Genomic DNA, 15,023 nt, shown 5'->3' on the forward strand with positions numbered 1-15,023 from the left:
GCGACATGACGACGATCACGCGCCGCGAGCTCTGCACAGACTGCTGAATCTGGTCAGTGATCCACTCGCCGGCCAGCCAGTCGCGGAAGTGCAGGCACAGCGAGTACTTGGGCTCGCCCTGCTCCAGCTGCGGCACCAGGTGCTCCACCACGAACTCCTCGTCCAGGTGCGAGTAGCTGACGAACGCGTCGTACTTCTTGTCCGTGTCCAGCTCCTCCTCGGTGACGAAGCGCATGCACAGGTTGTGCGCGTACAGCCACACCTTGATGGTGTCGCTGTAGTGGTAGTAGAGCACGGCGATCACCAGCAGGCACATGGCGAGCGCCGTCGCCGCGACGCACACGGCTATCAGTGTGGCTTGTCGCCACGGACACACCTCCTCGGGCTTCAGCGCCAGCAGCGAGCTGTTGTGGCCCACGCAGAACACGTCGCTGGCGTCGAGCACCTGGCGCGACCCGTTGCTGACCAGGCGCTGCATCAGCCGGTGCAGCGGCAGCATCGCGCAGTCGCACACGAACGGGTTGGCGCCGAGCGCCACCCGCACGCCGCTCCGCTCCAGGTAGGCCACCAGCTGCGGCGAGACGGTGCTCAGGTGGTTGTGGTCGAGCCGCAGCAGGCGCAGCGCCGGCGGCAGCGCGCTCGGCTCGACGGTCGTCAGGTTGTTGCCGCTGAGGTGGAGCTCCGTGACGGGCGCCGTGGTGGCGGACAGGTTGGTCAGCCGCTGCAGCGCCGTGCCCTCCAGGTGCAGGCTGACGCCGAAGCGACGGACGCGCGGCAGCCGCGTGGGCAGCGCGGCGCCCGCCGGCCGCGCCCCGCACGTCACCAGCACCGTCTGCTGGCTGCTCTGCTGCTGGCACGCGCAGCCTGCCGGGCAGTCGGCCTCCAGCGGGCACAGCAGCTGGTCGGCGTGCAGCGCGGCGAACGGCTGGCCGGCCAGCGGCGCCGGCCGCGCGCAGGCCAGGCCGTCCGTCACCAGCTGGAAGAGCTCGTCCAGCTCGGCGCGGCGCGCGAACGTGCCCGTGCCGTCCAGGTAGGCGCGCAACGACAGCAGCTGGCAGTCGCACAGCAGCGGGTTGTCGTTGACGTTGATGGCGTTTGGCTTGCGGTGGTCGTTGCCGTCCACCTTCATGGTGGCCAGCGGAAACGAGATGGTGGAGATGTTGTTGGAGCGCAGGTCGATCTCGGCCTCGTTGCACAAGAAGTTGAGGTCATCGAACGTCAGCCGATGCAGCAGGTTCCGGCGCAGGTCCAGCCGGCGAAGGTGCACCAGGTTGACCAGCAGGTCCTGCGTGATGTGGTCGATCCGGTTGTGGGCCAGCGTGAGGTCGCGCAGCTCGGCCAGCTCCTGGAAGGCGGGCGGCCGCGGCGAACGCCGGTCGAACGCCAGCCGGTTGCGGTCGAGCCGCAGCAACCGCAGGCTGGTGCCCAGGCCGCTGAAGGTGGCCGTGCTGACGTTGCTCAGGTCGTTGCTGCCGAGGAAGAGGCGCTCCATGCGCGGCGTCGCCGCGAACAGCCCGTCCGGCAGCGCCGCCAGCCGGTTGCGGCTGAGGTACAGGGTGTCGAGCCGCGGCACTTCGCGCAGCAGTCCGGCCGGCAGCGTCGTCAACTGGTTAGCGCGCAGGTCCAGGTTTTGCAGTGCGGTCAGGCCGGCGAAGACGCCCTCCGGCAGCGCCTCCAGCATGTTGTTGTCAAGCGTGAGATTGGTCAACGACTTAAGGTCGGCGAACAGGCCGGCCGGCAGTTGGCGCACGTTGAGCCTGTCCAGCATCAGCATCTCGAGCCGTCGGAGGCCGCGGAACAGGCCGGCCGGCAGCGTGGTCAGGTTGCCGCCGGACGAGCTGCCGCCGTTGAGGTGCAGCAGCCGCAGACTAGGCGCGCCGGCGAACAGCCCCTCCGGCAACCGCTGCAGCGGGTTGTACTGCAGGCGCAGCGATTGCAGGCGCGACAGCGACGTCAGCGCGTCCTCGGGCAGTTCTCGCAGCTCGTTGCGGTACAGATCCAGCATCTCCAGCTGACCCAGGTCGCGGAAGTGTCGCCGGCTGAGCTGGCGCAGCAGGTTGTTGCCCAGGCTGAGCAGGCGCAGCTGCGTCAGCCCGTCCAGCAGCTGCTCGGGCAGCTCCCGCAGCTGGTTGCCGGCGAGCCCCAGCTGGCCGAGGCGCGGCGTGTGCTGGAACAGCGCGCTCGGCAGCGTCAGCGCCGTGCCGCTTAGCGTTAGGTTCTGCAAGTGCCCCAGCGTGGCCAGGAAGTCGTCGTGGATGTCGATGCGCGTCAGACCGTTGAGCTGCACGCTGGTGGCGTTGCTGCCGTGCAGGAAGTCGGCGGGCATCGTGTCGTTGAGCATGTCGTGCGAGTTGACGCGCAGTCGTTGCGTGCCGCTCACGCCCAGCCGCTCGAAGAAGGCGACCAGCCGGCCGGTCGGCAGTGGGCACAGGTTGAACACCACCTTCTCCACCGGGCCCAGCGTCATGTTGTAGCTGTAGAGCAGCTGGTAATGCTCGCGCCGCATGGTGAGCGGGTCGCACCAGATGATGAGCGAGGCGCCCGACGCCGCCGTCGGCGCGACGTAGGTCACGCGGTACGTGAACTGCACCGGCAGCCGACAGAAGAGGTTGAACGAGCCGCCCGGGATGGTCTCGCAGTAGCAGGCGGCCTGGTGGTCGCAGAGCGGTAGCTGCGCCGCGTCAGCCGCCGCCGCGCCGCAGCTGGCGAGCAGCGCGGCCAGCGGAAGCGCCAGCGGCAGCCTCATGGCGGCTCGGGCACCCTACGCGGCCGGTGAGACGGTTCGACCGCGGACGACGGCACACATCCCAGCACCTGTGAGAGACAGACAGGTGGTCAGTGGAGCGCACATCAAGTCACCGGCACGCCAGGCGCGCGAGGAAAACCGGACGCCGTTGCATAACGGTGCGAGCCCTTGATGCCGTTCGCATAATCGAAACATCACGACCGGACCATCGGTCGTCCCGTTACCGGCTGGCTGCGACATCGTCCCGTCTGGGACGTCGGCGGTGTAGTCCCGGCGCGAGGTGCCCGTCCCATCGTCCGTGCCGGGACGTCTCCGTCCCACCACCCCGCCTCGGGAATGTCCGCCCCGCGGCTCGGTACACTCGGGCCGCGCCGACGCCCGACCGACCTGCGCTGACTCAGTTAGGGAGCGGCCGGCCGCCGCCGGTCGCGCCGCGGCGCCGTCTCATCGGGCGACTCACGTGCCGCCCCCTGCCGGCCATAGCGTGCTCGGGCGTCACTACTGGCCGTCGCGGCGGCGGCGTTCGCACGCCAGGACCATGCGGCCGCCGACGTGGCGCCGCCGCCGTGGGACCGGGCCGGCGCCTTCGGTCGCACGCCGCTACCCGGCCACCAACCTGGGCCCGGATGGAGGACGGGCGCGAGGCGGTGCGGCCGCGGGACGAGGGGTGATGATGGAGCGCGATATGGAGCTGGGGTGGCCGACATCGCCGGAATGCCCCAGCTCCACCCGGGGCGGAAGGGCGTGGCCATGGAGAGATGCTGCCCCCGCGCCCCAGGAATCACGTGGCGACCGCAGCTGTACGAACTGAAGTCGGTGGACTGACGGATCGTACATGCCACGCTCTGCCATGCTCTACCCTGACCTGACCTGACCTCGGGGTCTGCGGTGCTGTGGCAGTGCTGTATCGGCCGCGCCGCTCACCCCAACAAACGCCGCCGCTGCGCCGGCGGAAGGACAGCCAGCGGGCGTCACGGCCGCGGCCCGAGGCGGGCAATCCCCGGACTGCGTCGTTGGTGTGGCGTTCCCGAAACGGGAGCCGGCCGGGCGCGCCGCCCTCGCCCTGTCCTCGCAGACGACCTCCGCGCGCGGGGCAGCCCGCTCTGAGTCGGCCGTAAACACGGATCACGTCCCAGCTGGGCTCGCGAGCCGGCACGGCAACATGAACCGCTGATTGGCACCGTGTTCCTGGCGCTCCGAGAAGTGACCGGCAAGCCCCGAGGCACCCGCAGACCGCTACCTACATCCCCGTTCCGCTACGGTCGAAGTCGAAGCTGTTCGAATGAATTCCAGATGGAGGGCAGTGGTCTTGAATCGGGGCTGTAACCCTTGACATGATTTTACAGCCTAAATGTACTGTGAGTTATGAGAGCAGTCGCTGCAGCATTCGACCGAACCACCAAATACCGCTGCTGGTCATGGTCCGAATCACCTGCAATACAGAGCCGAGCCGAGCTCTGCACAGGAAGCACTCATCCGGCCACCGGCGTGACGTGACGCCAGCTGACGCGACTCTGAGCACAGCGGCGCCGCGTGCGGACCGCCACACCTCCGGACGGGCGCTGCACCAGCCCTGTCGCCCCCCCGTCCCGTCCGCCCCGCCCCCCGTCCCGCCGCCCGCCCGTCCCGTCGCCCCGCCCCCCCCGTCCCGTCCGCCCCGCCCCGTCCCGTCCGCCCCGCCCCGTCCGTCCCGTCCGCCCCGCCCCGTCCCCGTCCCGTCCCTCCGCCCCGCCCCGTCCGCCCGTCCCCCCAGTCCGGCCCCGCCCCGTTCCTCCGTCCGTCCCCGCCCCGTCCGCCCCCGTACCGTCCCCCGTCCGCAGCCCGCACCCGTCCGCCCGTCCCGTTCGCCCGCCCCGTCCCGTCCCGTCCGCCCGCGTCCCGCCCGCCCCCGCCCCGTCCCGTCCGCCCCCGCCCCGTCCCGCCCCGTCCGTCCCGTTTTCCCGTCCCGTCCGCCCGTCCCGTCCCGTCCGCCCCCCGCCCCGTCCGCCCCGCCCCGTCCGCCCGTCCCGTCCCGACCGTCCGTCCGCCCGTCCCGTCCGCCCGTCCCGTCCGCCCGTCCCGTCCGCCCATCCGTCCGCCACGTCCTGTCCGCCCGTTCCCGTCCGCCCGTCCCGCCCCCGCCCCCGCCCCGCCTCGCGCGCTCCAGTTGTCGGACGTCGAGCGGAGGCCCAAACTTGCAGCCGTTTGCGCCCGTGTGCCCATCCATCACGGCCATCCAGTCGGCGCTGATGGGCTGGGACGGCTCCCAGGGGTGCCAGGCCGGCGGATGGCTGCTCGGAGCGCGGCCGGAGCCGGCGCCTCGCAGCCACGCCTCCGCACGACGCACGTGCTACCGGCCGAAGTCAGATTACCGTTTCGCGAATCTCCGGCGGAAAAGCTGGCCGTCATGAACTACCGCCGTGGAGAACACCGCGTCGTGCACGGTGCACGTGCACACGGGCCGCGCGCGGCGCTGCAGCGGGTTCTGAGTAGCGCTGGGCAGGCGAGCGGCCGGCGTTAGTTCCGGCGGTGTAGCGGCGGCGCGGACCGCCGCGGCAGCGAGCACCTGTGCAGGCCGCCGCGCGGCGCCCGCAGCTCCCGCAGCCGCGAGCGCTGGCGTCATGGCTCCCTGGAGACCGCCCGCGTCCAAACTCAACGGAAGTGAAATGAACTCACGGCGTCCGAATGCGTCCGGCGAATTTATGACGCCTCGGGGAAACTGCGCCGTCGGACTGACATTCAACGGAGTGCCTCCGGGGGGTTACCTGACACGTGCCCTGATGGGTTCTCCGAAGCGGAGGCTGGGCGGGGGCCGGCACGCCCACGATCAGAGGGTCGCGGCTGGGGTCGACGTCGGGTCAGCTGCCACGCCCCGGCCGACGGCCCGGGGCCGCGGGGTCACGGTCACCGTCGCCCGGTGTACGCTCCGGCGGGTGGGCAGCCGTGAGCGAGCCGCCGGCCTCCGGCCCAGCGTTACGTCACTCATCACGCCAGGCGTGACGGACGGCGGCAGACGCTCCCCGACAGACGGTAGCGGACAGCACGCCTCGGTCGGAGGTCGGCGGGCCGGCCGGTGCGGCGTCGGAGCCGGCCGAGGGCGGTGCGGTGCTGTCAGGACAGGCGGCCAAGAGCAGTACAGCCAGCCGGGCTGCCTCGCCGCCGGCCGGGTCGGCCGCCGCCGCAGCCGCCGGCCCGCCCTGACTCAGCGCTGTAGCGGGGCGGCGCGCACCGGCGCCGCTCCGCTCCGCTGCCGCCCGTGCGCCAGTGGCAGAGCGCGGCGGTACGGCGCGCCGGCGCGGCCATGGCGCAACCGTCAAACGCGGCGAACGCGCGCGACGGCGCCGCTTCGTCTCCCTTCAGCGCGCGGTGCGCGGCAGACGCCGCGCACTGCTGTGTCGGCGGGGCCAGGGTGGGCTGGCGGAGAACTTTGGACCTTAAACCACAGAGCGCGCATTCGCTGTCCCATTTTTCCTGAGAAACGGGCCGTCAGTTTTCATGGAAATCCATGCAACAAATCTGCTGACGCCATGCGGTAACGGAGATGATGATAAATGGCAAGCGGCCTGCGTACCATTTCGTTATTAAGAGGCACGGTTGGGCGCATGATTATTCCACTGGGTTCAAAATGAAGTCCGTGCCAGGTGACCTGACGGAGGGCTAACTCCGGGCACTAACTCCGGACACTCCTCGGTGATGCAGTCGGAGTTACGGCGGGCCGTAGCCACCTGAAGCCGTCAGCCGACCCGCTTCCTGAGCTCCCTTACGAGGACAGCGGTCTTGGCCCGGCCGTCGGCCGGCGGTCTGCGGCGTTGGGCAGTTGGAGATGGCGGCCGAGACTTTCTCCGCGCGCGGTGCAGTGACCCGCGCCATTACCAGGCACGTCTGAGGCGGTCCAGACCCGATCGCATCGCGCAATAGAAACTTCTCGTCACGTTTCTACCGTTGAAGTGTGGCTTAGTGGCTTCCCAAAAAATTGGTTTTGGTGTTCCGGTGATAATTGAAGTCGTCGCGCGGAGAACTATGGGCACTTTCGACCGCTGCACGAGAAACCAGTCTCAGATACCCGAGACTTTGTACCCGTTCGTATCGACGACGATTCCGGGCCGTTGCCCAGCCAATTACTCGACGTTTAACCTCCATCAAGACAACTAATGATGATGAGAGAACGTCCGCCGAGAACTTCACGATCCGGTCACGGCGCCGCCCGGTTTTCATGGGCCGCACGATAACGGGCCCGTGGTGGTGCCGCCGCGCGCGCCGGAGCCCGTGCAGTCCACCGCCGCCGGCCCAGTGCGACGCGGCCGTTGGATGCCATTTTTTGGCGTCGCTACATTCAGTGAACCGCTGCAGAGAGCTTTGTGTGCGTCACGCAAAGCGGACGCCGCCGAAATAGAGGTGCCTTTGGGCCGATGGTCGATGAGTCACTCGTGTCTGGCTGTTGTCAGGTCGGATCAACCCGAACCACGCAGCGGTCGAGCGAACCGTGTGGTTACTTACGGCGGTTACTTGGTTACTGCGGCCGGGGGCATGTACGTGTGGTTATGGGAACCACACTCGCGCCGCTCACTGGGCCTCCGTGCTCAGAAACCGCTCACTCACATCTCACTCACATCGCGCTCTCGCTCACGTCGTCTTTTGGTTTTCCTAGGCGCGAACTATGCAGAGGAGGCTGGTGCCTGTTGACTTGCACCCTCGCGGCGCCTGAGAGGTGAGCCTCACTTTGCTCGGGTGCGTACGTGTTGCGAAGACTCCCCTCGCCGCCATGCTGCTTTGTCTGAGCGCGCAGCCGTGCCCGTTTGCTTCACGAGCGGCTCGGCGCGGCTCAGGCCGGCGGCCGGCCGTATTTGGCGCCGAGGTCAGCACTATCGGCGGTCGGCAGCTCGCGGCCGGCTGCAGCCCGTGCAGCCGTAGGCCGGCGACGGCGGGCGCAGGACGCACGGAGGACACCCCTCCGACGCGCGGCAGGGCCCGCTCACGGAGTCGGCAGCTGTCCACACGCAGGCCGGAGACGGGCGTGGGCGTGCAGCGTCGCACCGCGGGTGCGCACAAGTCGGGGATGTTCCAAGAAATGAGCTCGGGCTGTGCGAAAAGCCGTCAGAGGACGTGACGCGTGGCGGTCATGATATCAGAAGTCCTGCGTTCATTAAGCTCCTTCACGGAGCGCCTTCCAGCCAGGGTGAGCCGGCGGTGCTGCTCTCCAATCATCCGTGACCTCGGTGGGTCAGGGTCGGCCCCGAACTGCGCAGTGCAATGGGTTGGGCGATGCAGCGCCGCTGAGCCGCCGGCCGCGGCGACCGGCCGGCATCTCGCGCGGGTCCGTGCGGCCGCCGCGGCCGCCATATCGGTCGCCGCGCGGACCGCGTCCGGCGCCGACTCACCGCCGGTCGCTACTCGCCGGGCGGCCGCCGGTCGTCCGGTCTCCGGCTGCGCGGCGGCGTGTCGTCAGCGAGCGGCGCCGCTCACGCGACCGGCCGCGTTTTCCGGCTGCAGTTTCGACTGCAGCGGCGGCCGGCCGCCGGGCCGCCGCCGGCCGCCGGCCTCCGGGCCGCGGCCTCGCCTCGCCGGACCGCCGGGCGCGGTGTGGGCGCCCGCCGCCGATGCTGTGTTTACGCTGACTGCGGCGTGGCCTGCGGCCGGACCCCTGAGCTGGACCTCAAGCGGCTCGGCGGGGGTGAGGAGAGGAATTCAGCGCAGCTCACCTGCGGTCCTCCTCCGCTCGCGCTCTGCGACGGCGACCTGCGCCGGCCGCGTACCACGGCGGCCAAGTGCGTGTCCTGAGGCTGCCGTCCTTGGGAGCGGTAGTAGGGTTGTACACCGCTCGAGCGGCGACGGGTGCGGGCACGGCTGACCTTGGGCTGCAGACCCGGGCGCGGGGTGCAGGCGCCGCCGCAGCGCCACCTCGCGGACTCTTGTGCGCGCGGGCCGTGGGTAGCGCTTCCGCCTTGTCTGCCGACTCTGACAGCCTGTCGCTGGCGATGTCGCGGCCCACCCTTGCGCCCCCCTCCCCCCGCCCACGCGCGCTCACTCACACACTCACCCCAGATGTATCAACAGCGCGTGCTTACTCAGCCCGGATACGCTGGCACGGCCGGCGCGGCCCCGGTATTCCCAGCCAGCAGGCTGTCCTCCTGCAGGGTGTCTGCTGGTGACAGCCACCGTCCTGCTCCGACTCGGCCGGGCCAACTCCGCCGCGGGCCCGCCGCTTGTTTACCGACCAACGAATGTCCCGCTTCGGGTTTGCCAGCGCAGGGCGTCTGTTACCGCTCTACTGGTGGCGTATGCTGCCTCGGCATCCTGAGTTATCACGGCTGCCAGCGGCAGTCGCGTTCGTTTCGCAAATCGGCGTCACAGGCGAGCATAAACACAAACACAGTACACAGCCAGACGACCGGGTCTGCCGCTCAGACTCACCTTACGAAGAGTCTGCCAGAAACGGATTTTTTGTTTGCGGCGTTTGCGGCACTGAAATGTGCTGCAGGAGCTATCCATTTATCTGCCAGGCTGCACAAACAGCGTTGGAGACATGTAATGTTGATAAAAAGGGCCACATGGGCACGTCCCGCGGTGCACGTTCGCCTGCTGCAAATTCTGCCCATGGCCGCTGTTCGGCAAGTGATGTTTGCTCGGCGACCCTGGCCGGCCCGTCCCGACCTCCCGCCGGCTTTTCCTGCTCGCGTTGCTGGGGCACTCGCCGCGCGCAAAAGCGCGCCAAGCGAAGGGCGGAAAAAGGCGCCAAAAGGCAAAGTGGATAACTTCCTCGAAGTTTTTGTAAACGTTGCATCGGCGAGCATTTGGCGAGACGTGGCGTCGTCCTGTTCTTGAGGCACCGGTTACCCCTTAGTCATTGTCTGACGTCAGTGGGAGAGTCGTGCCACGGAGCTCCGTACGCCAGCCAACGGGACTGAGGCGTGGCCGACGGCTGAGGCTCAGCATCAGACTGCGAGGGCAGTGTGGCTGCCTCTCCGGGTGCCGTGGCGCCGCTCGGTCACCTGGCCTCTCCGGGCGCCGTGGCGCCGCTCGGTCACCTGGCCCCGCCCGGTCACCTGGCCCCGCCCGGTCACCTGGCGCCGTCCGGTCACCTGGCGCCGCGGGCCGGGGCCTGAAGCCGGACACCCGAGAACGGTGCAGAGGGTCGTCGTCCGCAGGAGTGAGCCGGCGCTCGGTCGGCTGGCGGGTTCAGCGCGTCTCATTCGCCTTCACCGCGCGCGTCGGGTTTGCGACAATGTTGTATGGTGTGGGACCAAATACTTGTGAGGGGTCCGTTACTACTCATGTATCTTAGACCGCTGGTCTGGCCGTGATTCCCCGCCAGTGCCACATCGGCCTCCAGGGCAGGTGACTCCCCCGCCAGTGTCGCATCGGTCTCCAGGGCAGCGGACTCTCCCGCCAGCGCCACATGGGTCTCCAGGGCGAGTGACTCCTCCGCCAGTATCACATCGGTCTCCAGGGCAGGTGACTCCCCCGCCAGTGCCACATCGGTCTCCAGGGCAGGTGACTCCCCCGCCAGTACCACATCGGTCTCCAGGGCAGGTGACTCCCCCGCCAGTGCCACATCGGTCTCCAGGGCAGGTTAATCCATCGGCAGTGCCACATCGGTCTCCAGGGCGAGTGACTCCCCCGCCAGTGCCACATCAGTCTCCAGGGCAGGTGACTCCCCCGCCAGTGCCACATCGGTCTCCAGGGCGAGTGACTCCTCCGCCAGTGCCACATCGGTCTCCAGGGCGAGTGACTCCTCCGCCAGTGCCACATCGGTCTCCAGGGCAGGTGACTCCCCCGCCCAGTGCCACATCGGTCTCCAGGGCAGGTTAATCCATCGGCAGTGCCCACATCGGTCTCCAGGGCGAGTGACTCCTCCGCCAGTGTCACATCGGTCTCCAGGGCAGGTGACTCCCCAGCCAGTACCACATCGGTCTCCAGGGCAGGTGACTCCCCCGCCAGTGCCACATCGGTCTCCAGGGCGAGTGACTCCTCCGCCAGTGCACATCGGTCTCCAGGGCAGGTGACTCCCCCGCCAGTACCACATCGGTCTCCAGGGCAGGTGACTCCCCCGCCAGTGCCACATCGGTCTCCGGGGCAGGTGACTCCATCGGCAGTGCCACATCGGTCTCCAGGGCGAGTGACTCCTCCGCCAGTGCCACATCAGTCTCCAGGGCAGGTGACTCCCCCGCCAGTGCCACATCGGTCTCCAGGGCGAGTGACTCCCCCGCCAGTGCCACATCGGTCTCCAGGGCAGGTTAATCCATCGGCAGTGCCACATCGGTCTCCAGGGCGAGTGACTCCTCCGCCAGTGTCACATCGGTCTCCAGGGCAGGTGACTCCCCAGCCAGTACCACATCGGTCTCCAGGGCAGGTGACTCCCCCGCCAGTGTCGCATCGGTCTCCAGGGCAGCGGACTCTCCCGCCAGCGCCACATGGGTCTCCAGGGCGAGTGACTCCTCCGCCAGTATCACATCGGTCTCCAGGGCAGGTGACGGCCGCGCCAGTGCCGCATCGGTCCCCAGGGCAGGCGATTTGCGTAGTTTGGCGACATTGGTCATAATTCACATGTCTCTAGTCAGGGTCGATTTGTATTTTGTGTGGGCTCTGCCCCCCCCCCCCCCCCTCTCGCACAATGTTGATTTGGATCCCGATGTTGGTATTTTCATCTAATATTGTCTGTTGGAATGTCATGAGTAAAAAGTTTTGGACGGGGTTAAAAATCACACTAAGCATACCTTTTGGAGGCAATATTTGCTGGTCTTGACTATGCTGCTGAAACAAAGGACTAATCGATGAATGATACAAACGTCTGATCTGTCCTCCACCAAAAATAGAGTGGACTGAATCTATTTAGATGCGCGTATCTGGGGACGTGGTGTTTCTGGCCTTCGGGTCGGCCTCCGCGGTTCTCTACAAATCGGCGTTCCTGCCTGTCTTCTTGAGAAATCCACAGATCGCGGCTTGTGACCTCGGGTCTTGTTATTTTACTATATAGCCTCGTTCTTTTTGATTTTTTTCTTAACTCTAGAGGCTTTGCTAAGATGTTTATTCACTGGCTATGGAAGTCTTGTTAAGGTCTTTATTGAATGTTGCCTGTGACTGGTCAGCCCGTGTAGGCTCGGTTTGGATCCTGGGTCTTGTCAGCCGTCAACCAGGATCCGTGACACCAATTCCCTGTGTTTGTAGATCGTTCCACAACACACGAGGCCAACTGCTGTCACGAGCAGGGCTCGTTCGTCCACACGCACGCCGAAATGGCTTGGCTCGTATTGTTCTGTTTGGCTTGGCCCAGTGGGCAGCCAACATTGTCGGGAGCTGACGCCTCACCAGGCCTGGAGGCTCGCGCTCGGATTGCTCCTCCTTTGTTGTATCGCCTTGTAAGCAATGGCGTACTTCTTTCAGCGTTTAATAAGCGCCGTCTGGCCAAACATGATGGAGCAAACCCAAATGAGGACGGAGACGAATTCTCGATGCGGGAAATCGGTAGTATCCGTCGGGATGAGACGTGTTTTAGTCGTCACCAAGTGAGGGGGACCTACGCTCAGGAGACGTATTCCCGGCAGGCCTACTCCCGGCATACCTCCCACAGCCTGATCGAGAACAGGCTTGTCCACTCGAAGATAAGCTTCGTGTTCATTATCCGATTTCAGAGATGACTTCGCATCACCAGAGCAGTAATAAGGAACGGCCCCATACGCCCGCGACTGAGAAAACGTCTCGCCGCCCGTCTGGCGCAGGAGCGTTGTCATCGTCGCCAGATCCGACTGAGCCATCGCGATCCGCCTCGTCAGATCGTGATGGCCCCGATTCTTAGCGCCGGACCCGCCTCGCGAGGACGCGCGGACGGGAACGCAGTGCCGCGTCGGCACCTGCCGCTTTCCAGGTCAGGTGCGGCGCCACCTGACGCGACTGAGGCCCGCCACGGCCATACTACCCGGCCTTGAACACAGAACGCGCTGCCGACAGTCGGGCCGGGCTGCGCCGGCTCCGGTTGTCGGCAGCGACGGCCGCCGGTCGTCGCGGGGGCGATCGGGGCTCGCACTCACCGGCGCAGCAGCGGCGCGTCGCTCCTCCGTCGGAAACGTCGTGCACTGCTCCCGCGCGCCGCGCCCCGCGCCCCCGGTGGCACCGCCGAACTGCACTGCGCCGCGCCGGCGCCAGCCGCCGGCCGCCGGCCCCATGACGTCAGCGTGACGTAGGCAGGCGGCGACGGCGGCAGGCAGTGGCCCGGCGCGCGTGTTTGGAAATGCTAAAAACACAAATCAATTGTCTAGGGATTTTTTTTCTCAACTAAGCCTTCATGTCCAAAAAAGCGCTTCGGCAATCGCGACATTTCACTTGGAAATTGCCAGGGACCATAAAGAGACCCTGGTAACTTGCAGTGAACTGTTGTTTCTGGTTATTGCTAAGGCTTTCTTGGAGTTATTACAGTTACCCAGCAAAGTGCAAGGAGTGGTCGCGTGCCTGGCTTCTGGATTGTGTTGGGAGCTGAAAGCATGGAAGAGGTGTTTTTCTGGAAATTGATTTGAAATTGAAAAAATGAGATTGAAAAAACGGACTCGGTTCCCTCTAAAAACTAGAAGTTGATTTATTGTTAACTTGAGCCTGTACTTGCCATCATTGCACTTATGATGGGACCATCCTCAGCTGTCCTGTTGATTAGGAGTAGACACGCTTCATTCAAGATAATGTACAACTAAACTCGGCTGGCACGCAAATGCAACATTGGCGAGAAAAGAAGACGTGTTTCATCCATTGTCATAAATCGGAAGGTATTAAACTTATGATTTATTTTAAATGATGGTGCAAACTAGGGCGTTCGTCTGTCGTGCCGCTGTGAGTTTGATATTACCAATGAGAGCTTCGGATACCGCGTACCTGTGAATTTGTTGTACGAATCAGAGCCGTCGGATGTTGCGCTGCTGTGAGCTTGATGGTAAAAACACTTGTCGGCTGTTGCATTGCCGCTATAGGTTGGTATAAACCGGAGCTGTTATCCGTTGTTGCGCGACCACGAGTGTGATTTTAAAACCGAGTCTATCGGCTGTTGTGTTAACTTTTGCCGCCTACAGGTGAATGCGGGACGGGTGCGTAGTCGATGAGCACAGCATGTCGTCCGTCGGTCGGACGTCATTGGTAAAGATGAAATCGTTTCCACCGATGTGTCGTAAGATTGTTCTTGCATTAGGAACGGCAAAAGGGGTAACTAAATGCTGTGTTTTTATAGATGGAAAGCCTGGGAGTGGGGTTTTGAATAAAGCTGAGGTGGCTGAGATAACGTTCTAAGTACTATCACAATTTAAATATGTGAATTTCTCCCGGAATCGGGCAACTAACTCGGCTCGCCTAATATGACAATGTTGCCCTTTTTTCGACAAAGATCGAGGTGGAAAGGCTTAGGATGAATATAAAAATCTTGCATTTTTATTATTAGAAATCGCGAATGATATTAAGTTGAAACCGTGGCTCCACCGTACACATATTTCCCTGGATTCACCACGGACCGTTTATCGCATTGTTTCAAGCATCATTGCCGCACATAATTTCTCCGAAACAGAACTACCGGGCGGAATCTTTGGCGAATTTTGTGTCTGTCAATATAATGTGAAACCACCTGCGATTTTGCTACGGAAACATCGTATAAAGATGTCTCTGAATAGAAAAAGTCTTGAAATAAAAAGTCCTAGGGTCTTGATTTTTGTGTTTAACATTACCAAACAGCGCGCGGCGCGGGAGCTGTCTCTGTGCTGCAACTGGCCAGCGCCGGCCAGCGCCAGGTCGGCCATCGCATCCAGTAGAACACGATTTCTGCGGCGGTTGTCGTTATTTTTTCGGAATGTTTTTGTTTTTCTGGCATTATGTAATGACACTGGTCAGAACCGGTAAAAGGTCTTATGACTGGATCCCTTTCAGGTTGCGTAAAAACCTTGTGCTGTTCGTTGCCCTCAAGTGGAGGTGACATATCGGCTGTGGTGTTCGGTAGGTATCTACGTGTGTCACTGACTCACTTCGTGCACTAAAATACAGTGAAATCATTGTTCAGTGGAATGCGCCTCTGGGTATCAGCCACGATGAGCCGTGATATCTTAGTTCGATACTGCGGGGAATTTACTGGATTTGACACGTTTCTGTTATTGCTATATTATAGCAATATAATATTGTTGTATGGGTCATATGACTGGTATTGCACCCGGCATCTAGCGGCCGGCATTGCCACCGGGTGTTGCGTTGGTGGAGATCGTGACGGTTGGACGGAAGGAATGAGACCATATATTTGTATCATCAATAGAACGACTGTTCGGGCTGTCTTTCTTGACCG

At 64.2% G+C, this 15,023-nt stretch overlaps 1 protein-coding gene across 1 annotated transcript; it reads right to left on the reverse strand.

Moving 5' to 3' along the window:
* Positions 1–56: 56 nt before the first annotated feature.
* LOC119090242 (protein toll) lies at positions 57–12,839 on the reverse strand (the record flags this gene model as incomplete). Its single annotated transcript, XM_037213062.1, is given in 2 exon segments — positions 57–2,814; positions 12,751–12,839. A coding segment is annotated over 1 exon segment (2,690 nt), but the record flags the coding sequence as incomplete, so codon positions are not given.
* Positions 12,840–15,023: the final 2,184 nt, after the last annotated feature.

The sequence above is a fragment of the Pollicipes pollicipes genome, unplaced genomic scaffold (assembly GCF_011947565.3).
Source record: "Pollicipes pollicipes isolate AB1234 unplaced genomic scaffold, Ppol_2.1 Scaffold_1137;HRSCAF=1316_pilon_pilon_pilon, whole genome shotgun sequence".
In the NCBI taxonomy this organism is placed as follows: Eukaryota; Metazoa; Arthropoda; class Thecostraca; order Pollicipedomorpha; family Pollicipedidae; genus Pollicipes; species Pollicipes pollicipes.